Here is a 26,965-nt window from a genome sequence, read left to right as displayed (position 1 = left end):
ATGATTTTTCCTGTTTGTCAAAAGGATATTCCATTTCTGCTCGAATGTCATTGAGACGATGAGATAGTTCAGTTAGGTCGTCCTCTTTGTTCTCATCGAATACTTTCAACTGAATATCAAGCTCATCATTCTCTTTTTGTTTTAGATCCTAATATATAAACATAAAACTTAACAGATGAATAACAGTTTGACGACACCATATTTTGGTAATAAAGGCCAGACACCATTATTAATTTATATATACAGAAGCAATTTCAAATATGAACCTAGGCACTTGGTTTCCTGAAAGTAAATATACTATGTTTTCCTATATTAAAATAGAAGAACCTCTTTGCATTCACTGCATTTTCATTTCATGCCTCAGATTTTGATTATTCACATTAAAAAATTAACAATCACTTTTACAATGAGAAAAAAAAACCTAATTGCTAACAACCCAAATTAAATGTTGTCGTTTTGACTAAACACACTAATCAAAGATCGCAAATGAACTCATGCAGTTAGAACATTCACATATGCCTCTGGCAAAAAAAATGCAAATATAGATCAATTGTATTAATGAAGAACAAATGCAAGGATATACACAAGCACAACAGTCCCAAGTATGGCTTAAAAATTTGTATAAACAAATTTATTTTAAATGATATTTTGTGATTGAAGCAAAAAGGCATTAGGACTTTTCATTGGGCTGCAGATCTAGCCTCCTCCCCCACCTTTCATATTTGCTTAGCCTAATCACAAAATACCAACTTGGGCATCAAAGATTTGTTTTTGTAATACATTATAAGCACATGCATTACAAACCTCTGGTAATTTTCAAAATAATAGTCAACAAAATCTTTGGAAGCATGCCACACTAGAGATTGTTGGGCTTAATATATATCACCTGGAATATCTTTTAATATGTGTCCATTAACTTGCAGCTTTCAAAACCCAAATCGATAATCACAACTGTGGATGCTCAAAGGTGATACCGAAAGTGAGACTAGGATGTTCAGAGCTGAGCTTGAACTCTACAAAGGAATGCAAGCATGGTGTACTTCAAATTAGGTCAATAAAACAAAATAGGATGCATTTCTTGTTTCTATTTTTATTCTACAGAACAATTATAAATGGAGATGTAATGGCTACTACTGAAGCCAAACATATATGTATGCAATTTCTAGATGTTCTTTTGCTAACATTCCCATAATTAATAATTAACTGAAAATTTATAAGAAGAGCAAATGAAAATACTTATTAATATGTTTCTATATAATTTTATATAGAATATGTACCCAATAAAAGCATTTATACTTAGTTTCCTCTGTAGCAATAATGTGCTTTAGGTCTAGATTCCCACTTTGAAAGAAAATGAAGAAATTTATCGAAATGCAAAATTATCTAACATTGTTGGGTCATGTTAACAAGGGATTTCTGAAATCCATCAAGAAAAGAGCAGAAGCCAGACACACCCAATATGCTGGTCATTGCAGAAACAACCTTTAACACATTTTAGAACATGAATCTTTCCCAATTCTTACGTCACATTCTATTTTTTTTTTAGATGCTCACTTGAACACATTCAAATAAGTTTGGAAAATAGAAAAATCCAAGTTAAATACTGTCATTTAATTAATATCAGAACTTTATAAAACATGAAAGCAATATGCATGATGAAAATATTTTTAGTAAAAATAACTGGTTAAATGTTTTTAATTAGGACAACACATTACTTATATAATACATATAGTATGTGAACATATACAGCACAACATAAAAATTTAGACATGTATAAATTCAACTTTTTGTAAATATTGTTTATGAATAGTGTGCCACTAAAATTAATATATATGCATATACACACACCACACACACACACACACATACACATATAAACTTCCATTCAATCAAACGTCCAACATTGAAACATGCATCTGTAAATTATTAAACATTCAAAAGGTTAGTTTTTATATACAACAAATGTGACAAACATTCTATAAAAGAATATTAAAAGGCTTTATATTTTATATTTTACACTAATGTTTTATATTTTACAATGTAGAATATTATAAAATTACTGAATTACACTATCATTAATTATGTGAAATGTTATAAATATATTTCAGTTATTTTTTTATACAGACTGTACTGATATGGAACATTTTGGAGATTCTCTGAAATATAGAGTTCTCTATAATATAGCGTACTTCTAAGGAAATCAAACTCCACTACCAATACATGACTGATTACCACTTAAACAATCAAATTTCAGTCTTTAAAAGAATAAGGAAGGTTTTGTCAGTCTTTTAAAAGAGATTAAGAATGCCTGCTGGCTAGAGACACAATTTCTTACTCCTTTGTTTTCTCACATATTTATCTAATATTTTCTTATTTTACTTAATTAAATAAAAGACAGATGGAGATTTCACAAGAAATCAGTGTAAGTTAACTACAGAGCAAATACTATTTTAAAAACAACTCTTAGCCTACAACTCTTTTATCCCAAATTACTAAAACAAATTTATAAAAAGTAAAATTTTCCACATAAGTGAAGTATAAACTCACTTTAAATACTATGCTTTATCTATAGAGATAAGAGGAGTTTTGAAAAAAAAAAAATTACAGAGTATAATTAAAATAATTATCAATTGTCTTGAGGATTCTGACAATTAACTAAAAAAAAAACCTTTACTATAATATTATGACAGTCCAGGGGTTACTGAAATACTAAGAACTATTCTTACCTATCACTTAATGGTTACAAATAGTAATAATTTTTGATCCACATACCAACTACTAATATTAGCAATGGCCATGTCTAATTTGCTGCTTGGAATACACTATATTCTAGAAAATTAGGGAGCTCCTCTCATTAGAACAGTATATAAAACAAGAATAGGAAAAAAAGGATTTTAAAGACTCATCTATGAATATATTATTAAATATCAGTGCATACATAAAAGCTGTTTAATATTACTAAAATTCTAATAGTTTAGATTTAAATATTTAGTAAATTAATAGTGAATTAACAAGGTAGTTGACATATTAGGTACATCTAGTTTACATTAAAGCATGATTGTTCTGGCCTTTGCTCCACATTGTGATGATAAAACTATAAGAAAAACAACAGCAGCAGTGAAATCTATGGTATTAAAGAATGAATCTCTACTCTCAGGATCTACCTGCCTGAATTCTCTTCTTGTACATTAGAAATATCTGGGATAGCTTTTTGTTTGTTTGTTTTAAACTAAATGTCTCTTCTCCACCCTCAAGAGTTTGACAATCTCTAAGGCGACAGGACCAATGTCTTGGTTGAGAAAAAGAGATATATTTAGCCATATTTCACTCTTTTGTCTTAGGGAGATAAGAAAAAAAAATCTTTGTAGGTTATATTCCAAAACTTCTGGAGGCAGAAATTTGACACTTTCTACTTTTCTCTTGCTTCAGAATCACTGAGATCTGAGAAGCAGGGCATAGTGAAGAGATATGATACTTAAAGAAAAATGTAACTGGAAATACATATTAAGAATAAAAAGAGAGCCAATGGAAAAGTGTAGCTTAGAGACACTGATGCAAAATCCTAGCTGTCACTGTAACCAAAGGAATGAGTTACCATGAGACCACTGAACACAGCAAAATACACCCAAACAAAAGTGCAAATGGTAAGGATAAGAACTACAGTACGTACTCTTTCTGAAAAGATAAGGAGTTAAATAAAATGAGAGTCACAGTTTTCTTGACCAGCCATTCAGTAAGTATAAGGCAGAAAATGAATGTTCCATTATAAATAGACACAGGGAAATGAAAGATGGAAGAGTAATAGCAAGACCTAAAGCAGAAAACATGGTGTGTTAGTAAATGTGTCGAAAATGCTAAGGAGCCCCTATAGCCAGCAAGTGCTCAAAGACAAAATTACTCTCCCAGAAACAAAGGACTAGCCCCAGTGAGGCTAAGCATGGAAACCAATGAGTAGGTAACTCAAAAGCAAACTAGAGTCAGAACTATAACATTATCTCTAGCTACCTAAGGCCACAGACTTTTCCTGAGGAAATATTTGTGGCAAAACAAGAATAAATGTGTTACACACACTATAACTCGTGAATGTGCTTAACTGCATACTGAACCTCTCTACAGGTCACTTAAAATGTCACTTTGATTCATTGTGACCTATTCCTTAGTTTTGAAAGCCATAGATTAAAGAACTAAAGTAGAACTGACAGAAATTTCTAAAACAGATCCAATCATACATCTGATTAAAATGGGTTTCAATAGACCCAGTCACACATTTTTTGATGATGAGTTTCAACTATTTTCAGTTAAGACCATCGGAAGACAAGTAACAGGCACATACTCCACATTAGTTAGTAACCAGAAAACTTCCCTAATTTGAGTATTCCTAGGACCCTAAGTCTTATATACATGCTCATTGACATTTGTTTTGTTTTTCTTTCCTCAGTCCTTTTTTTCCCTCCTTTATTCTTACTTCTTGTTTCTCAGGTGTGATCTGAGTAGCTTAAATGAAAACAAAGACACTAGTGAAGATTTTACTTGTCTTTTCTAACAATGCTATGCTCTTGAACAAAATCCCTCTTCAGTTAACATACTAAATAACATATAAAGTTGCAGTCATTATTTGTATTCAAAAATACATTTATGTGCTCATTTGTCTCAGATTAAGACTATAAAGTTATTTCCAAACTGTTTTTTAACAGTATCATAATTAGAGCAAGTGTTCACATTTAAGAAATATTTTTTTTTCCTTTAGAAAAGTAACTACAGCATTGTAACAAGAATATCATTCTTAAGTAAGGTGCCTAGAACATACTAATCAAAATTCTATGCATACTTATGCTGAATATAAATGAAATCAATATATGAAGACAAAAATAAACACCTCTGGACACCTCAGCAGCTGAATTCTCAATCGTCAGTTGTATGTAAAGACTGATATTACTGCAATATAAAAAAGCTTACGAAATGTCTAATGCTTCACAAAAGAAAATAGCAAGGTGCATTTATTTACTCTGTTGCAAGTACCTTTGTCTAAAGAAAGAAAAATGTTAAAGTTCACCAGTATAATAAATGTGTACGCTCAACTTACTGGTAACATTGTTTTTAGTCCTGAACGGAGGAATTCATTCCTTAAATGTATTCGAAAATCCAGTTCATAAGGGGAAGTGACAAGGGCATTTATAAACTGCATGCAGGCCACCTGCAATTAGAAAGTAAACCTTGTTTTAAAAATTTTTTTAAGAAATATTTAATTAATGCATTCAGGCAATTATTATTCCATTTATTAAGGCATATATACATTTAATATAAGAAATACAAATAGTTTTACAAGTTCAAGGATGGCTATGATTTTATACTCTAAACGAAATTAATGTTTTTAATGTCCAAAATAATTCTAATGAAGGTATGATGGATGGATGGATGGATGGTCAAGTACTGCTATGCTTTGCTAAACAATATGACACAATATTAATCTCTCCAAGAAACTCAAATTTCCAAAAGTATGCATAAAGAGCCCTTTAAAAAGATCATGAAATCTATCTTGCATATCCAGTTGCCCTCAGAGTGCACTTGGCCTCAATTCTATATGATTAGAAATACTTTTCCAAAATAAATTAAATAAAGTTATAAAAGTACCCTGATATTAAACAGACAACAGTGATAACTTGAAGAAATCATTGCATCGATGTACACTCTCTCTATCCTATTATTGAGATGGATTTGAACAAAATTTATAGTATTAAAATACATGATTAAGGTGAAATAATTTACTGTATATAAAAACTGAATTAAGTTAATTAAGATCAACTAGAAGGTACTGTGATACCAACACTAATGTGCATGCATGATAAAGTAAATATAAGAACTTGTTTTCAAGTGAACGTGTTGCATTAATTATATTCACACTGGAAAATGGGTTTTACTTCTGATAATGAGGGCTCCTACTAAAAAGGGGACTTATTTTCCGGTAATTGCAAGGTAAAGGGAATCAACAAATGCTAATTACCAGGTGTTCCATACATTATTAGTGAATAGCATTTTTAGAAAATGCTGCTCAAGTCTAAAGCAACTAGCTAATAGTTTAAGTGAAGAGCTGCACGTTTATATTGATTATTTTTAAAGTATGCAATGAGTAGCAGAGTGTTCAAAGAGCTCACTGCAAGGAACTCCTGGAATATACCAATTTTAATAAAGATATCAAGTATATATAAAGAAGGGGACACAGAAAAATCAATAGTTAGTATGGACTCTACTTCATCTGCTTAGTGTGCCCAAGACCCTAGGGCTTCTTCTGCGCTGGGACCCTGATTTCAGCCTTCCCCCATTTAAAAATCCAGCTGTTCCTGAACATACCTGCTCCTGGATGTCCCACAGGGACCCCAGACTCACCAGGTCAACTCTCTCATTTCCAAGCCTCCATTCCTCCTCTAAGAAACAAGCAATCACGATGCCAAGATTAAATAAGCATAGAGAGAGGGGTTGGCAAACTAGGCCATGGGCCAACTGCAGCGCACAGGTCTAATCTGGGCCTGCTGTCTGTTTGTAAAAATAATGTTTTACTGACTCACCAAAAAAAAATAGTATGGGAAAAACATTATCAAAAAAATTATTTCAAATGTATTTTGACTTGACTACTACTACTACTACTACTACTACTACTACTACTACTACTACTATTATTATTATTATTCCAGACCTATTATTATGATAATTATTTTTCCAAGTAGAAAGAAAAGATTAAAAAGTATATTGCTTTATTTTTATATCTTTATCTTATACATTTAAGATTTTGACAGGGGGAGGGATTAGCCCATTCATCTCATATCCAGGTTCAATAATCAAAAGTTACATGCTTTAAAGCAGATGCTTGAGGTTGTTTCTGACATTACTAGATATCTAAATGATAAGTGAACAATGTAGCCTAATTCCTATGAATGCGCAAATGTCAAGCTAAAACACACGACTGACTAAATATTTGCCATAGACTTGGCATTATTTTAAAAGACATATCAGATAAATTATTATGATGCTTATGCCTTAATAGGTTACTTAACCTTCTTATTTACAATAAGAAAACACTGAAGCCTTCATAGAGTTACAATAGGCTGGGATATGTTTGTATATTCTACATGTCCATAGCTATGTTATCACTGTATTTGCTTGAATAATCCTTGTTATGTTAGAACTATGACATGATCGAACAAGCCAAAGTACATATCCAATCCAAAAATAATAGAGAGAAAAGTTGCCATCTGCTAGGATTGTTTTTGCTAAAAGAAATTCTAGCTTAATGGCTTGTATTAATACCCTATGAGTAAAGAGAACATTTCCATCAGAAACAAGTTAATGAGTTGTACCTTTATACAAATAAAAGCATTTAGATGAGATGATAGAACTAGTAAAAGTCAATAAAATTAACGAATGTATCAACATCAAAATAACTTCACATTTAATAAGGTATTTGGTGCAATGCTATTAAATACTCACTTTATATATAATATGAGAATATATAACTGAATTTTAAAAAGCTGCACCCACTGACTATAGCATAAAATAATTAGGAGACACTGAGTTCAATAAGCAGGTAACAGCACTGTTTTATCAATGTACTATTTATTGTTTATCGAATTGTAATAGATACCCAGTTAATTACAAATAACATAAGACAAAGTCATACTATCATGTCATTTTATAATATACTCTGCTAAAACAATGCTCTTTTATAGAAATATTTATAATGTATAAATGTGAAGGACAATACTCAATTGTCTCCATTCCGCTATAATACTACACAATTACTGCCCTTTTCAGAGGAAAGGAACAAAATCAATTCAAAATCAAAACGATTATCACTATTTATAACTACAAATTTAAATTTTAAAAATGAAATAAGTTTAAAAGGAAAAATATATAATTAATTATAAACATGAAATGCCACTGTGTGGATTCTGAATTTATAGATAAATACAAAACTCCAAACTATTATTATTATATTATTATTATAATTATTATTACTACCAGACATTAGGTGCTTTACATAACTCACCATCTAATCTCATCCTCATAAAAATCATACAAGGTAAGTGTTCCTATTATCCTTATTTCACAGATGATGAAGATGAGGCTCAAAGTAGATAAAAAACTTACAGAAGGTCACACAGCAAGAAAGAAACTCATGATTCTAAACCGCATCATTTTACTGCAAATACAGAGTAATTCCCAGCACATTCTAGTTGCCTCGTGAACTCCATTCATAGATTCACACAGCAAAAGACTTTAAGGATGGGTAAAATAATGCAATTTAATTAGTGGGCCATGTTTAATATAACAGGAATATCTGGCTTTGAAACTATAGGTTAATTAGAAAAACAATTATTATAACAATCCGTTATCTCGTATATAAAGTGGTTATAATATATAATGGGAAGCCAAAATTTAAAAAAAAGAAAGTTAAAAAATAGTTCCTGAAATATGTTACATTCCACTTTTTGTATATATCCTGAACAATGAAGTATGGGCAGCATCCCTTCATCCAAAATAATGGTCTCTCACTCTCATTTACTTCCTGACACCTAACTCCCTACTCAGCATACACGTGCAAGCAGATACACACATACACATACATACACACTCTAGAGCTGTGCTGTTCAATAAGGGAGCCATTTATATTTAAATTAATTACAGTTAAATAAAATAAAAAATCCAGTTGCTCAGTCTCACTAGCCACAGTTCAAGTGTTCAATAGCTACATGTGGCTAGTGGTGACCATACTTGACAGAACAAATACAGAACACCACGGAAAGTTTGACTGGATAGCACTGCACTGGAGACTTTAAAGAAAAAAAGTCTTCTGGCCTTATCTCTAAAACCTGAGCTTCAAAGAAGTACAAAACTGAATAATGAAAATTTCGAAATTGGTACACTCAACTTCCAAGTATGTAAACCCTTAAGAGCATGATTGAACTTCTCAATCTGCTTTCAAAAAATAAATAAATAAATAAATAACTCAACTACAGAGACAGAAATTAAAGAATCATGGGATTTTAAAGCTAGAGAGAACATAAAACACTCTGGTCCAATATCCTCATTTAGAGGTAAAGAGACTAAAAACCTAGTAAAATTAGATGATTTGCCCAAGATCATACAGCTAGTAAGCCACAAAGAATGAACTAGAACTCAGACCTTATGACTTTTAGCCTTAGATTCTTTCTACCACACTACAACATACAAATCTGGCATTGCTGAATACCATTTTTCTTTGTGCTAAAGAAAAAACTTCCCTTGAATTGGAAATCACAAAGTCCATTATCCAGATTCCTTCTGTTACTTAGTTTCTTTATAATAGCTTTAAGTTTCCAAATGGTCTGCTTATCTAGTTGTTTTAATTACAGCTTCCATGATAATTAAAATTTTAAAATCACAAGAAATCTGCAAGTTTTCTCCATTATTATTGAATATGCCAAACTAGGACCATAATTTTGATTTTTAACCAGTAAAAACAATTAGTTTCTGTACTTGCATTTTTATTCAGTAATCTCCTTATGAGGAGATTTCCATATGATAGCTATATAAGCTACAGAACGAATGCATAAATATATACACAAAAGCCATCAACTTTATGCATGTGATAGAACATCTAATAATTTGTGCCATGAATAATTATATACTAAAACTGAATTACTATCAGTTTCCACCATATTATGATCCTTCCTTTACTGTAATGGTACATTCTCTTTCTATAATTGTCATCTGCATTCTTTAATAACATTATTTTATCTTCATCCTGGGGTTTGGGGTGTGATGTAGGGAATGGAACATCACAAAATAGATTGCACACTTTCTAAAAGCAAGGTCCTGTGTTTTCTGTGTAACCCCTAACTGCCCCCAATAAATTGGTTAAACTATAACGGGTGAATAGTACTTCAAGATTTCAAACTTTATTGACATGAAATATATCATTATAAAAAGAAATTGCATTCAATTTCTTACCTAAGTGGTAGAGAGGGAAAATATTTAAACAAAATATCTTCACAAAATTACAGGGAAAATATTAGAACTTTTTAGTTATTTTAACTTATCACCTCTGGAAACTATACAAATATCTATCAGTTTGATAACAATTCATAAAGCTATAGAGTACAATAATTGCCAACTCCAGGGCATTCTCAGACAGATTATCCATACTGCCATTAGCTATGGCAAATTGTGTTTGAAAAATTTTATTGATATTGTCACTTACTTGACCTTATTAAGTACTTTGTTGACATTAACAAGGTCTTTCTTTATCCTATCCCAGCAGGAGTTAGGAAAAAATATGGTTTAAATCAAAATAAACACCAACCAAGAAAGATACAAATGTATAGAGCAAGTTAATTAAGTCAAGAAATGGAAAGGATTCCTTCCAGGTAGGATGAAACCATGTACAACGGTATGGCGATAGAAGTATGAAACAGCATAAAATGTTCAGGAAATTGAGCACAGTGTGACTGAACCAAAAGGTTTATGTAGAAGAGCAGTGAAAAATTAAATTAGAGAGAAAGCAAGGGTCAGATGATGAAGTATTTTTTTAGACAAGGACTAGACTTTAGTCCTAGGGGCCATGGGAAGCCTTTGCAGGCTTTTAAGCAGTGGTATAACAAAAATTGCATCTCAGAAGTATAACTTCATGGAAGATGATTTAAAGGGTGGAGAATGAAGGGTAGGTTACATTTAGGAGTCAAAGGAAATGATAAAATGGTACCCTGAAACAATAATGTCCTGAAACAAAGAAATGGCAGCAGGGGTGAAGGGAGAGGAAGAGAAGTACAACACTAAGGAAGTAGAATTGGTAGGATTTGGTAACTGAGAGAATGGTGGACAAAACAGGAGTAGATTTGAAAATGATTACATTTCTGGTTTATGCTACTTGATGGATTATGTTAAAGTTAACCAGGACTGGGAATACAAGAGAAAGGCAAGTTAAGGTTGGAGAGGGGATTGGACTAGGAAAAAGGATGGGGAAAAGGAAGATAAGTATAGTTAAAGCCACTATTGAATTTGAAACTCAGTCAAGTGGCAGCTGAACATATGGGTCTGTAAGTCAGGAGGAATTTGGAATAAAGAGTTCAGAGAGATTCACCCCATAGAAGTGTTATTTGAAGTCATGAGGACTGCCCAAAAACAATGTTCGGAGTTATCGCTGCCCAAAAAACAATGTTCGAAATGAGCAAAGCAAAGGATCAAATGACTGAAGATCAAGCTCTAGGAATCAGTATATTTAAGGGCAAAGCATAGAGACAGGAGATGCAACACAGAGGTAAAAGAAAAACGAGGGGAGCTTAGTATCAAAAAAATCGAGGGAGGAGAGATCAGATAAAGGAGTGATCAAATAGTGTGACACAGTCCTGGAGAAACCAATATAATGACTTGAAAAATGATTATATTGTACAAATATCTCCATACAAACCTCCACTGCATTAATTCTACTTTAAAAATGGTACTAATATAAAAACTGTTAATATGTAGAACAAGTTTCTTAAGTAATATCGGGCATTCATTCAACACTTAATATTTAGCACACTCACTTTTTCCCAAATTTTCTCCTTATTCATAAGCTGCCGTGCCTTGTTTTATTACAAATGTACCTCTACTGGCACATGATAAATGATTTATCTAAAGCTACTTCCTCATATGTGATAGTATGCATTCAGTGATAGCTAATTTACAAGCATGCTTTGAGTAAAATCTCAACACCTGAGAACCACTGTGAAAAAAAGTCAAGCAACAAAGGATCAGTCCATATACAAGTGTTTGTCCATTTAAGCATAGACATGTGTTTCTGCATGAAATTCTTTCTGAAATGAATTATGTAATTCCCACATTCTTAAGCAAAATATCCTAAATATAACTTATTATTTTTTTGCTAACTCAGGGGCATGATTACACACGTGAGTGAGCTATGATGTTACACAGAGATGCCCTTAGGAGCTACTGAGGCGTTTAGGGCTTCTTGCTCCAAGACTAAATGAAACCAAATGTTGTTAATTTTTGTATTCTAGTTCTAGACTTTATGTTTCTATGTCCTCCTCCCTTGCTTTTAATTTGTCAGTTGTCACTTCTTGATCATCTCAGTTCAACGATCTGGAATAAATACTATTCCAATTTCCCAACCTGTGCTTCTCATCTGCTGTGGATTGAAAACAGATAATTGGGCTCATTAAGACACCATAGGAAAAAAGAGTTAATAGGATCTGATTAAAGGCCAAATGGTCTTTGTCATCATAAGGTTTACTTGATAGATTTGTTGACCTTTTGTAGGCTGCTCAGATTGTTTTAATTTTGCTTTATTTTTTCATTCTCAGTTATATTCCAAGATGATTATCAAATAGGTAAAGTCAGGATAAGTGAACCTACTATACATCAGTGAAGTATATATTTACTCTGTTTTTGTGTACCATATCTAGTGACAGTGTGCACAAAATTTTTATTATTTTTAGCATGCTAAAAACATTTTAAAAATATATTAAATCATGCTAAATCACTTCTGCATACAGCTCCTGAAGCACTTTAAGACATGGCACCTATCAGACCAATATCAGCCTGTAAAAACTGAGCTCTTTATAACACATCATTGGAGATTAACTGTACTGCCTTCTCTTTCCATAAACAACTATTATTAATGCTCAATGTGGCCTAGCTTTCCCTACGGGGCTATGTAGAAATCAATTTCAGCTATATGTTGGTATTACCTCATTTTGTCTTCTTTTGTGAAGTGACTGGCAGACCACTCTGGCTTCAATTTTTACTTACCATAAGTCACTTTCTTGCCTCCCATCCCACCATAATACCGTTTCCTACTCATGCTTCAAGATCCAGTTAAAGCATCACCTCCTCATTGAAACCCTCTTAAACTTTTGCAGGACATACCTAAATTAAACCTTGCCAGGAGAAAAGGAATAGGAGTGTAGAAGGGTTGGTATTTCTACATGATAAAATATTTGAGGGCATAAGTCTATGGCATATTTGGGAAACACCAAGTTTAGTATGGCTAAAATATATGGTACATTTGGGAGAATGACAGGCTCAAAGCTGGGACCACACTGATTAAGATCTTCACCTTTATCAAGGTAGCAATGGGTCATGAGCATACCTTTCTAGAAAATGCTACTATGTTAGAATCAGATTTATCTTTTAAAGATAACTGTGAGTAGTACAGAACATTTGTCTGGAGGGGAAGAATCTATCAGTATAGGGTACTAATTAGGAAATTGTGGGAATAATACTGGTGAGAAGATAAAGGCAGTAGGGATAAAGAGACTGGGATAGATTCATAGTCTGTTCTATAAGATTTGATGATTGATTGGATGCAGGGAACAAAGAAGAATGAGGTCTTGAGGAATATTAAAGATTTGGTAAAAGATGATACATCTATAATTTAAAATTAGAAAGGCAGGAAGAAGAGTAGACTTCTTTTTGGAAGAATCGGGTTAAATGGAAAAGAGAAGTGAGCTCAGTTTTTATAAGAGGAGGTACTATGTAGTGGTTAAGAGCTAGACATTCTGGGATTTGCCTCCTATTCACTTTGTGACCCTGGGAAAGTTATCTAACCTCTATGAGCCTCAGTTGACTCATCTATAAAATGGGGATATTAGTACTATCTCCTATAGAATGTCTGTAAGGTTTAAAAACGAAGTAACATATGTATTTAGTACATTGGCACATGGATTATAAATGCTATTTTTAGTTTCTTATTTTTATGATGTCTATGAGACATCTAGTTAGGTATTTGGACATGTAGGTTTGATTAGAGGGAGAGAGATGAGCTGGACTTATAAATCTAGGGAATCACTAGAACATAGTGGATGTTAGAGCTAGAGAATCAATTGAGAACATTCATGAGGAAAATGAATTATATGTGTGTACATATACATGTATGAGTGTATACATGCAAATGTACATCTGTATGTATGCACAAAAAAAAATGATGATAAAAAAGGACCAAGGATGGAATACAGAGAACAAAATATCTAAGAAGTAAGAAGAAAAAACACATGAAGAAGGGAAAGAGCAGTTAAAGGTAGTCACAGAGTAAGGAAAGAATAGTGGCTGAAAAGCCAATGACTGTTAAATTTTCAAGGATGTGGGTTATCAGTAGTGCCAAGTGATCAGGATTGGAAATAGGACATTGGATTTTGAAATTAGAGGATTACTGTTGATCTTTTTGAGAACTGTGAAAAGGTTGAGTTGTCAAGGGTACTTTGAGAAACAGAAAACAAGTACTGATTCTTTTGGAGATTTGGACTATAAAATGAAAAAGGAAGATGAAAGGCTAATTCAAGAGTAAGTAAGATCAAAAGAAGGTGTTGTAGTATGGGGGAGACTTAAGAATACTACTAAGTTGAAGGGATGTCAAAGAAGAGTATATGAAAATATGTGATTTGTTGTTTTATCTATTTTTTGAACTACTGAAGATAATGAAAATCCTATCAAAGGCATAAAATTTCACTTTAAAGATGAGCTAGAAAACTTCTGTGAGAACTTTATAATGTGTTTTAAAACCCAAAAAAGAAAAAAAAAGGTATATAGTTGTTATTTAAAAATATAATTAGTCCTGTATTTTAACAGAATTACTTCCTGAGACTGTAATAACATTTTAAGAAGTCTCAGGATACTACAGAAATAGAAAAGTCATTCTGTTAAAATACAGCACTAATTATATTTTTTAAACAACAGATTTAAACTTTTGTTTTTCATTCTGCATTCTGAATATATTTTTGAACTTTTAGATGAAATTTTTTCATTCACATGAAATAATCCAAATAAGCAAACCCACTTAACAATTCTTGTGAGAGTAATAGGCTCTGCATATAACAAATGACTAATTTTTGTAGCTCATTAGAATAGGAAATTTCAAATTGTGTTTTGCATATGTTTGCATCTATAATCAGTATTCAACAATTTCTTGAATACCTGGCAAGATGTCTGTGATTCTTCCATATGTTTACTTGTTAACAACTTGCCATTTTATCATTCTATTCAGTCCAGCTTCCTGAAGGCCAGAAAATGTCATTCTCCTCTTATTATTTGGGGTGCACTACTCTATGTCAGAGGTGTCATTTTAAGGTCAGACAATGCAGTATACAAATGTTGACATCTCAAAGACCTGGTTTCAAATCACAACTCTACCCTTCAACAACTATGTGATTTGAGTGAGTAATGAAAATTCTGAATATATCTGAAATGCCTAATTCCTCTTAAACTTTGCAAGACAAATACAAACTCCTACATATGACTGAAAGTCGATGAAATTTAGTTAGGTAAGTCCAACCACCGTAACAAGAACAAAAATTTCAAGAAGTTGGCTAAAAAGATAGTTTTCAAACCTTTCAGCAGAGATATTAAATTTTACTGAGATGAATTTTATAAGAAGTATAATGTAAAGAGGAAAACACTGAAAGTAAACACCCTAATTATTTTTTTTAAATGTAATATACGGGATATAAAAGGCACACCATAAAAGTTTATCCAAACTGCTTATCATAGCTGGAGTAGAAGCAACATTTAACAAATTTCCTTAAATTCTTGGAGGAGGATTATAGTTTTGTAACACCACAGTACTCTCTTTGGACAAGCCAAAGACAAGTACTGTATCTATCTACTCTAGCTTTAAACTCCAGTTTAAAAGGATGCCAATAATTCATAATACAATAAAAAGAGGAAACGAAAATGTTTTACACCAGATAGGAAATTTTCATATTTAAAATACTCACTACTAAATAAGAGTACCTACATAGCTGGGTTGTTATGAGAATTAAATTAGATAATAGATGTAAATTAAAATGTTTAGTCCAGGATCTCACATCATAAGTATGATCAATAAGTATGAGTTCTCATCTCTTAAGAACAAAGTTATCTAGGTCCTTTCCTGAAGTCATCTAAGAAAAGACAGTGAGTCATCTAAAGAAAACATTTAGGCTGGGTCTACATGGGGCTATCTGATACACCCTGACCTAAGAGTTGAAATTCAATCTCCTATTCTGGTGAGTCAGAATTCTAAATGCTGTTTGTATAGCACAGAGAGATGTGTTTACTTTTCTTAAGTATCTACAAAAGCCCACTTGTTAGGATAATGACATTGGCAGAACTGCTTGCCCTCTTGTCCTGATTATTGCTAGGGTTTTAATTTCTGTGGTTTATTACATCGATTACTGAATTTCTACACAAATATTAATGACAATCATAATCATATTTATAATTATCCAAAGTGCTCTGATTTTAAACAAACTGTTACTCTCACAGACGAAACTTTGGCTTTCATGAAGCAAGCAACGGAATGAATTTTATTTTTATGATGTTCCATTCAATTCAAGTGTTAGCTCAAATGGAGTTGGTGTCACACAAAACATATACTCTAAATATAACCCTGGAGAAATTTAAGACAAAATTAACTCACCTGTAATTGCACAGTTTCATGATTTTCTAATCCTTCCACAATTGGTGAAAACCGTTCTCTGTTATTTCTTTCTGCTGCTGCAGATATAGCCCCTAAAAGTTTATCTAAACTATAGAGAAAAATATATAAAAAATTAGAAATGTCTTATACACACATTATAACTATGGATTATCTCTTTCAGTTTTCCGTTTTCTTTTTTCCCCTGGTGCTTGATGTTTAAGAGACCATTACAATTTAAGAACTATGTTCCTGTTCACATACTTCTACAAATCAAATATCAATAGCTTTAAATAATTTTAGGGCATCAAAATGAAAATTCAATTTAAAAATCTTGAGGAAAATAACTTTTCTGGGTGACATTTTATAAAAGATATTTAATGATAAACATTGAAATTTAAAATTTCAAGTTCTGTCATTTCACACAACAGATATTAATATCACTTAAACGCAAAAGGGTATCTACAACTTTTAAAAGTGCATTCAAGTGTAACCCAAGTGTAATTTTATAATAAAGCACTGGAAAGAGTAAAATTTTTTAAAAACTTAAAAACATTAATATTATTCAGAAATGGAACAAGAAAAAGAAAAGCCTGAAAGAGAAAGCCTCAGTAATTAGAGAAGCATCTCTAATTACCTGGCACAAGAAATGTATTTACCTCAACAAAAATATTAGAAATGATCTCTGTACAGTGTCTGAATCAAATTAACCTCGATGTAGAATATTACTCTTTTCAAACTATATCTGAAATTATAATTAAATAATTGCAAGTATACTAGAGCAAGTTGTATTATATGAATTAAATATTAAAAAATCTAATTGACTAGAAAAATATTTCTTACTCATGTATAAATTAATTTTTCTATAAAACCTAAGGAAACACTATTTTTGCATATGTTATCTCATTCCCAGTTTGTTCTCACTGAGCTAAGACAATGTTATATGATAATACTTTGTTTAATGTCTGTCTTTCAGTTTCTAAGGACACTAGCCAAGCACTAAGCAAAATCTCATTTTATTCTAACAGGTATGAGAAAGTTGACATATTTGAATATTCTCAAATCTTTGCATGGCCCTATTCTGATTCAAATTGAAATTATTGCAGATACATAAAGTGTTTATAAAGAATATTTTAGTCCATGCCCTTACCAAGTGTTTCATTTTTTATCACAATGGTTTCTTATTAGCTGAACATATAAATGACATAAAATCTTAAATTTTGCTTCTGATTCAATATTATTTCCATAAGAAGAAAGGATCTAATGCACGGTCGGCAACAACTTGCTGAAACTGGCACTTACATGCACTCTGAAAAATTACCAACAGCCTTTATGTTCTTTCTCCTTAACAGGTTAGTTTATTTCATTCTATGACTAATTGCTTCATTTTTTTACTTACCGTAGGCAGATAAAATAAAAGACTACTATAAAGTAATAATACAAAATAAAAATATCTAGTTAATTCAGTTAAACGAGTCAATTTTTAATGTGCGTGCGTGTGTGTGCGCGCGCGTGTGTCCATGTGTATGTGGTCAAAACTATGCTCTGATTTTTTCTTAGTTTTCTAATAATTGTTTTACATCCAACTAGACAAAATTCTATTCATTCATTTTGAATCCAACTTTGAAGAATTTCCCATTAGGGTTCTGTATAAACCTATTTTTCAAAAGCTAAAACGTAAATAGATAAATAAAAATGCTAATAATTTCCTACGATCCATACTATCTTCATGCAAGTTATCTAAAAAAACAGCAATAAGGTAGGACTTGTCCATTTCTTGTGTTATATCCATGCAGTTAATATAATAACATAGCAATACTTACATGTTCTCTTCCCCAACAATACAAATGGCAGAAAGTATTTTTACTATTTCAGTCATCATGTTGGGTTGTTTAGGGTCAATTGCTCTTGCCAATAGTAAAAGACTTCTTTCATCTCCTAGAATCCTTTGCAATCCAAACTTAAAAAAAAAAAGAACATTCATTCAAAATGTCTTTAGAACATAATTGTAATTTTAAAAACTTACAATGGTTTTCTGAAAACCCATACCTCCACAATAAGTTCTACCTAATTATATAAATGGTGAATGTTCTTAAACAAGCAGCTGTCTCTGTTTTTTTTTAATAACTGCATATTAGAGTGTTTGCCCCTTGATCAGATATGATTTCCATTAGTCTGCCTAAAAATTCCTTAAAGAGTTGGGAGAAATATGCGAACAATCAGAATTTCTTCAACAAAGAACAGGTAAAGCACATACTGATATGATTCTCCAAAGTAATCCTAATTATATTGAGTCTCCCTGGAGATACGTGGAATTCATGGTTAAATTCTCCAACATGTTTGTGTGAAAAATAAAGTTAAACAAAAAGGGTAAAATTTTGAAAAGCTCTTTTGTATACAAATGCCAATTAAAGCAATAAACCTCTGTATAGATTTTCCAATACCTTCTCTCTCTTATCTTCTTCCTTTCAGGCAGTTCTGCTGCATTACAAAAGCTCTGAACCAAAAAAAAAATGGCACTTGGGTTTTATTATTTTTATTTTTTAATAATTAGCTTACTTACTTTGTATAAGGTGACACTGGTTTATGAAATCCAGTAAGTTTCAGCTGAACATTTTAACAGTAAGGCGTGTGTGTGTGTGTGTGTATGTATATATATGTATGTATATATATATATATATATATATATATATATATATATATATATCATGTGTTCACCTCCCATAGTTAGCTTTCTTTCTGTCACCACATAACACTTGGATTTTAGTAAGTGTCACAGTCATCCAGGCAGAGAAGGCATCATTTTAATTTCTTTTCTAGGCTTGAATATGTGTGTACATTATAAGAACGAATAGGTAAAAAGAAATGTTAAAGCCCAAACTTGAGTTTTTACTACATTAAGAAGGTAGTATTTTCTTTGATCTTTGTTCCACAAAATATTTCTCAGATTTCTTATGAAATATGTTTGCGTCATTTACAATCTAATGGTGAAATCTGACATTTCATTGGAGCAAAAATGGCATTTCAAGCTAACCTTTAGTTAAGTACCAAGCATATGAATATATTCCTGGTTCCTTCCTAATTTAACTTCTAAAATAATTCAAGGGTGGGGAAATAGCTAACACTATTAAATGTGACTTTACCAGAGATCATAATAAATAAGGAAATATGGAGAGATGGAAGGATAGACGGACAGAAGGAAGGAAGGAAGGAAAGAAAGAGGGAGGGAGGGAAGGAATGAAGGAAGGAAAGAAGGAAAGAAAAAGAAAAAGAAAAAAAAGAAATAAAATAAGATTAAAAAGAAGCCAAGAAAACAGAAGGGATATGTATGCATATATGTGGCTAGTAGATAATATATAGTAAGGGAAAATAAGTTAAAAACACATGTGCAAAACTAAAAGATAGATGATTACCATGTAACTATCAACTTAAAATAACAGTTTTAAAAATCAATTAGACTGAGAGTGAAATCATTTAAAATTTTTAAATTTCCACTTATTGTTTAAAAGTAGTTGCTAATACATAGGGACATACTGAAAATAAAAAAAAAGTTATGAAAAATGATAGTAAATCATCAATCTAAACATCAGAGCAATATTACAGCAATGGAGGTTAAGAAGCAGTGATATTGTGATATGTATTGTATAAGGGAAGTTTCTGAGGTAGGAAATATAATCTCCTTGGGGCCTACAAATTTTATGGTTAAGTCATTTCAGAGGAAAGTTTTGTTCTTTGCTTATGACAATTTATTCCAACATAAAGTGGATATATCACTGTATATTTTTGTTTTGAATGAATACTTTATGCCTATCGCTTCTCATGCCTATAACTTAAAAGACCCACCATTTATTTGTTATGGGCCCCTATGTACAAGACATTAATGTGTCCTAACTAAAGTATAACCTTATTGTATTATGATCTATGTCAAACCATCACATTCTTCAAAACTATCAAACTCTTAAGTAATAATTCAACTTTGGGAAAAGGCTCTACTGGAAACCTCACATATATGACTTTTTTTAGTGACTACCCTGATTACAGTTACTTAGTATCCTGGGAAACTGTGAGTTGACAACATGAGTCAAAAAGAATGTAGAACAAAGAGTTCTACAATTAATTTTATGGATGAGAAGACTGATAGCCAGAGAAGTCAAGTGATTTGCCAAAGCATGAATTGTATCTCCTTATTCCTAATACAGTGTTGTCCTCCCACTATTTCTTTGTTTTCCTCAACTGAAGAAAAAGATCCATCTTGACATGTGGAAAAGCAATGTTCATTAAGTGCTTTCTTATTAGGCATCAGATTCTGAATAACTTTGTTGTCAAAGACTAAGTGTACAGAAGTGGAAAAATTCTATACTAGCACTGACGGAAATCTTACTGGAAGAAACTTCCAGGAACAGCACAATTAGTATATTATGTATGGGAGTCTTGTATCAAGCAGCAAGCATCTGCTCCACATGCCAAAAAATTCTTCCCTGATACATGTGTGTATAACACATACGTACTTATCTATAGTCCCATACACTTAAAAAAGACTACAGATTAGATAATCTTATTGCATTGGTTATTAAGAGCTATAGAAGACAGTGACAAAATAGTTTATACAAAAAAGACTATAACTTCATAACCTGAGAAAAGACTACTTATAGAAAAAAAAAAACCTTGTCTAGAGTATTTCATAGAGTCCCTCATAATGAAGCAGGTATCATACATACATACAAAAAGCAAAACCACTATCCTGCAAAATGTCTTTTATGTATGTTAATTCACTGACATTAATTGAACGTAAAAGAAAATCTTAACCTTATAATGTTCTTAGCAAATAAGTCAAACCATAGTTTTGAATTTTCCTTTTCAGTGGAACAAAAACTCTGTTAGAAAATGGTATTCAACATATGGCATTTAAATTTTCCTACTACCATAAAACAAAAAGTATTATCTAATTTGAGAACAAGACTTGTATGGTTGCATGATTGCAAAAACCTACCAATAAATGTTTGGTGAAGCAAAATATATTTTAAATAATATTTAAATGAATGATGATTTGCATCATAAAAACCCTTTTACAAGCTGAATAAACACACACTATTTTATCTATTTCATACTTTCATATTGTCAGGCAAGTTCTCACCTTTTGTGACAGAGGCAGAAATAAATAGTACTTACCTTATTATTCATAAATGCTTTGAGGCACTGAATAAGTTTATACTGATTCTTCTTGTCAATATTTTCTTGCCTGAATAAAAGAAAAAAAAAAACATATTATGTTGTGCTTAAAAATTTCCCCTTTGGTATTTATTTTTTCATGTTTATTCTTACTGTTTCTTGTCCAGAAGCTTTTCCAGCACATCCAATAAGAGTCCAAGACCTTCATGACCAAAGTTGTTAACCCAGCTATGAAAAAAACAAAAAATATGTATAGATAAGTTTGTATATTTTAAACATTAAGTATCTAAAATAAAATTTTGATTTTCAAATTTTATAATCCTGTCTTTATATGCTTGTCATTCTTTTTTCTATTCCCATTGTTTCAAGCATCTTCTGTGAGGATAACTTAGAGATCTTCATTTCAATATCAGACTTCTCTTCATATTTTAGATTATCCATTCCACAGCATTTTCTTGGTTGTTTCACCAGCAACATATATTTAAGCCAGAATTTATAAGCTAAATTTATCTCCCTTCATGTCTGTGCTTCTGTAAATCAATATATATCTCTTCCATTCTTCCATAATCTGTTAATAACACCACTATCCTTTGACTCCTCCAGATTTGAAATACTGGCATAATTTTTTGATCCCCTGTCTCTTTCACCTTTGCATTTATTCTGTCGATTCATGCGATAGGTATTTATTGGGTGCCTATGAAGTACCAGGCGCATTCCAGGTGAGAGATATGTAACAGGACATAAAACTAAGTCCTTACCCTCATATAGCTTAGCGTCTAGAAAGAGGGAGCCAGATGATAAGCAGGTAAATATATAATAAAATGTCAGTGCTTTGGTGTTATAAAGAAAAATAAACTTTCATAAATGGAATAAGGAGTGCCAGCATGTTATTTTTTAATATGTGGTCAGGGGAAGATTCTTTGATAAGGTGGTATTTGAGCAGAGCCTTGAAGAGAGGACTTTCCCAGTAGAAAGAATAAAGGCAAATCGGGTATTGAGATGGGAGCTAGTATGGTTGGATTATTCCAGGAACTGCAAGGAGACCTGTTTGGCTACAGCTGAATAAGCAGGCTTGAGAGAGCAGCAGGAGATGAAGTCCCACATATGGTAGAAGGCTGGAAGACTGATCACATAGACCTTACTTTGACTTCCTGTCATCTAGTCGTGAATATTCTACTTCTGGAATGACTCCAACACATGCCCCTCCTCCTTTTCTGCTGTCTCTGCTAATTTTCTAGTTTAGCCCTAGTTACCTTGCCTTTAATGTGTCAGGAGCCTCATGACTAGGGTCACTGCAGTTTCATTTTATTTCTTTTATTCCTTTTACAAAATGCCAGACTAGATTGCATTTAACCAGTCTTCTGTCCAAAAATTTCCCCTGGACTACCTTTGAAGCATATAACGCATTTCAAATCTGGATTCTGATTTATTCTAAACCTATCTTTACAGCCTCAGGCCTTATACCACTTGTTCCAGTAAAAATCAAATTCTCTGCTGGAGTCCTCTTTGCAATTCCCTGCATTACCTCATTTATTCTTTCTTTCCAAAAGGTAACCATAATTCCACCTCTCCAAACCTTTCAGAGCTCAAATTGACTGTCAGTTCCTCCACTAATATTTTTCCCCATAAGTCCTCTATCCAAATATCAGTTGTTTTCCCATCGAACACCTACGTATCTTTATCTCTTATTGTTTGATAATATGATTCTCACCACATGCCTTGCCCACATTTCTGGATTAAAAATTCTGAAGACAGTTATATTATCTCATTTATTTTTCTGTCTTCTACAATATTTAGTAGGGTGGCTTACATATAATCGACACTAAATATTTTCTAATTCAAACTGAAATAAATTTACTGACTTGTGTGGTTAAGAGAATCGGCAGTTTCATAACACCCAGGAACTTCACAAACATAAATTGATATATAGCAGATTCCTATGAAGCAATAATTAATATCTATGCATATTTAAACCATGACTATACTTCCATTTGACAATCTTTAAGCTACATTTCATGTCTACTTAAGGGAAAACTTTTCAACAAAATAGAAGCCTAAATTTCTAAGAAAATTTCAGTAAGAAACATCAGATCACAGAAGAAAATATATTTTTAAATAGCTCAAATATTCAGAACCAATCACATCCAGAACATATACAGAAGCTTATTTTAAACAAATTCTGCTTTAATTTTCATAGTGAAAATGAGAAAAAAAATCAATATGGCATTTTAACGATAATTGGCAGCAAGCTACTATTCAATTGAGGCATGTAATCAACCAGTACAACGACCCATTTTCTCTAAAGACTCCTGATAATCAGTGGGGTAGTGGTAGAAGGATAAAAGGACATCAGCTCTAAGCATAATATATTGTATTTAATCTATCACAGACAGAAATCAGCAGATATCATTACAACATAATATCTTACAGCAACCTTAAAATAATAGAAATTCTAAACAAGTTTTTATATACAGCCTTCGGTTTCTGCTTTGACATTTGGAAAGATAAAATCATCTATGATTATTTAAATTTAACACCTATAAACTGTTTTTAAGATTCTAAATTTTAACTTATATTGTATTTACACCTAGTGCTATTAAAATTATTAGGGTTATTTCTTCCTTAGTCTAGGAAATTGCTTGATACAAGAGCACAATTTAGCTCTGTTCACTTGAAATCAGTCACCTACCTATACATACCAGACTGCTTCAAATTTTGCAGTTTCTGGTTAAAATTACTACTGGTCTGAAAAAAAAAATAGGATACAATCATGAAACTTAAGTATGAGGAGGAGGGCCTATTTATTACAAAATAGGCAGTGAAAACTCTTAACAGAAAATTTTAGGCCAATGGGCAGTAGAGGTCTAATAAGAGTCTGCGGAACTTTCAAAGTAGAGAGAATGAGAGTCCAAGAGAAGCCTGTTACTAGGGAGATGAAATAATTATGATGTAGCATGATGACACCCAAGAGGTTAAAAGGAAGGGGGTGGGAGAGCAGCTAAACAAACTTTTTGTTTCTCTTGCCAGCACCAATTCTGTTTTTCAGGTATCACTTTGTGGCCTCTAGCCAAAAACTACAATCTGTCTCTCATCCTCTATTGCTCTCTCCCTCCCCTGCCCCCATAAGTAGTTTAAAAGAATGTTGGCTACTAGAAGTGGGCAGGAATTTTGACATTGTAATACAAGAAGCATCAATCAGTGGTTCTCAAGGTCTGTACCCCAAAACTGGAGCACCCATATCATCTGGGAACTAGTAAGAAATGCAAATATTTGGACCCTACCCTGACCTATAGCATAAGTAATGCAAGGTGGGGGAGCAGCAACATGTGTTTTAACTGCTCCTCCACGTGATTCTGATGCTTGCTCCAGTTCAAGAATAGCTGATATAGAACAAGGGCTTGCTGAGAAGTGAAAAGAAGCCTTTCTCAGGGAACACAGAGGCTCAAAAATCAGGACATCCTACCAACCATATGGAGCATTCCCACTGCCACAAGACAGAGACCTAGAATCCAGTGAAAAAAAGTATATTTGGTGTATTTAACAGCGTATGCAAATTCCAGCTATGATTTATTCAGTACTAACTGGAATATCTAGAAATATATAGTTTATGACTCGATTTAAAATCTGACTCCAAGATTGCAGATAAGGACAGATAAAGACAAATTTTCTGTAGTTCTCAACTCTGAAATAAGAAATTGTAATTCATCATGATCCGTAAATTTCTAAGAGACATGGAAGCAGCAGAGGAAAATGAAGAATCGGGCAGAAGAAAAAAATGAGAGAGGAGAATAATCACTGATAATTTCTATAACCACTCTGAAACACAAGGGTGTTTTTTTTTTCTGAGACATGATTTATCTATAGTAGAATTCATCATAGTGGCAGAAAAACAGACACACAGACCAGTGGAACAGAATCAAGAGTCCAGAAGTAAAGCTATATCTGTACGGGTAAATAATTTTTGACAAAAGAGCCAAAAACATACAGTGCAGAAAGGAAAGCCTCTTCAATAAATGGTGCTGGGAAAACTGGAAAGCCACCTGCAAAAGAATGAAAGTAGACTGTTGTCTACAACCACACACCAAAATTAATTCAAAATGGATTAAGGACATGAATATAAGGCCTGCAACAATAAAATTCATAGAAGAAAACATAGGAACTAAACTCAAGGACCTTGGACTTAAAGAGGATTTTATGAATTTGCCCTTAAAAGCAAGAGAAGTAAAAGCTAAAATAAATGAATTCCAGGACTATATCAAATTAAAAAAAAATTCTGCTCAGCAAAAGAAATCGTCAACAAGGTAAAGAGACAACCATCTGAATGGGAAAATATATTTGCAAGCAATGCATCCAATATGGGTCTAATATCTAAAATATACAAAGAACTCATGTGACTCAATAACAAAAAATACCAAATGATTCAATCAAAAAATGGGCAGAGGACCTGAACAGACACTTCTTCCTAGGACATACAAGCGGTCAACAAATATATAAAAAGATTTTCAACCTCGTTAGCCATTAGGGAAATGCAAATCCAAACCACAATGAGATACCATCTCACACGTATTAGAATAGCTATTATCAACAGGACAAGTAATAACAAATGTTGGAGAGGATGCGGAGGAAAAGGAACCCTCATACACTGCTGGTGGGACTGCAAATTGGTACAACCAATATGGAGGTTCCTCAAAACACTAATGATTGACCTACCATATGATCTAGCAATCTCTCTTCTGGGCATTTATCCCAAAGATTTGAAAACCCATATCCAAAAAGACATTTGCTCACCAATGTTCATAGCAGTATTATCCACAGTGGCCAGGACGTGGAAGCAACCAAAGTGTCCTATGATAGATGATTGAATAAAGAAGCAGTGGTACATATGTACAATGGAATATTACTCAGCCATAAGAAGAGATGAAAAACTGCCATTTGTGACAACCTGGATGAACCTCGAGATAATCATGCTAAGCGAAATAAGCCAGACAGAAAAAGTCAAAAATTACATGAGATCACTTATATGTGGGATATAAACCTAAAAGCAACAAATGAACAGGACAAACAAACAGAGACTCATGGACATGGACTATAGACTAGTGGTTACCAGAGGGTAGGGGGTGAGCGAGGAGCGGGGAAGTAATTGAGGTAAAGGGGGTCAGGTATAGAGGGATAGGGGGAGGGTGAAGTGGGTAAAGGAGATCAAATATATGGTAGCTGAAGGAAACTGGACTTCGGGTGGTAAACACACAATAGAATATACAGATGTTAAATTACAATGTACACCTGAAAATTATATAATTGTATTAACTTATGTTACCCCAATAAACTTAAAAAAAATTCATCATTTGACAAATGTATAATCATGTGACCCCC

At 32.5% G+C, this 26,965-nt stretch overlaps 1 protein-coding gene across 7 annotated transcripts in view; it reads right to left on the bottom strand.

The window, feature by feature from the left end:
- DIAPH2 (diaphanous related formin 2) overlaps window positions 1-26,965 on the bottom strand; it is a 776,708-nt gene that overhangs the window by 554,866 nt on the left and 194,877 nt on the right. For all 7 annotated transcript variants that reach the window (XM_036226378.1, XM_036226383.1, XM_036226380.1 and 4 more), the window contains 6 exons: window positions 21,746-21,820; window positions 21,593-21,662; window positions 18,247-18,383; window positions 16,427-16,535; window positions 5,084-5,194; window positions 30-148 (listed from right to left, as the gene is read on the bottom strand). In XM_036226378.1, the coding sequence (XP_036082271.1) occupies window positions 30-148; window positions 5,084-5,194; window positions 16,427-16,535; window positions 18,247-18,383; window positions 21,593-21,662; window positions 21,746-21,820 (621 nt within the window). The remainder of the gene's footprint in view (window positions 1-29; window positions 149-5,083; window positions 5,195-16,426; window positions 16,536-18,246; window positions 18,384-21,592; window positions 21,663-21,745; window positions 21,821-26,965) is intronic.

The sequence above is a fragment of the Rousettus aegyptiacus genome, unplaced genomic scaffold (genome assembly GCF_014176215.1).
Source record: "Rousettus aegyptiacus isolate mRouAeg1 unplaced genomic scaffold, mRouAeg1.p scaffold_m13_p_9, whole genome shotgun sequence".
In the NCBI taxonomy this organism is placed as follows: domain Eukaryota; kingdom Metazoa; phylum Chordata; class Mammalia; order Chiroptera; family Pteropodidae; genus Rousettus; species Rousettus aegyptiacus.
Note: the sequence above shows the minus strand (reverse complement) of the source record. Positions and strands in the feature narration are given on the sequence as shown.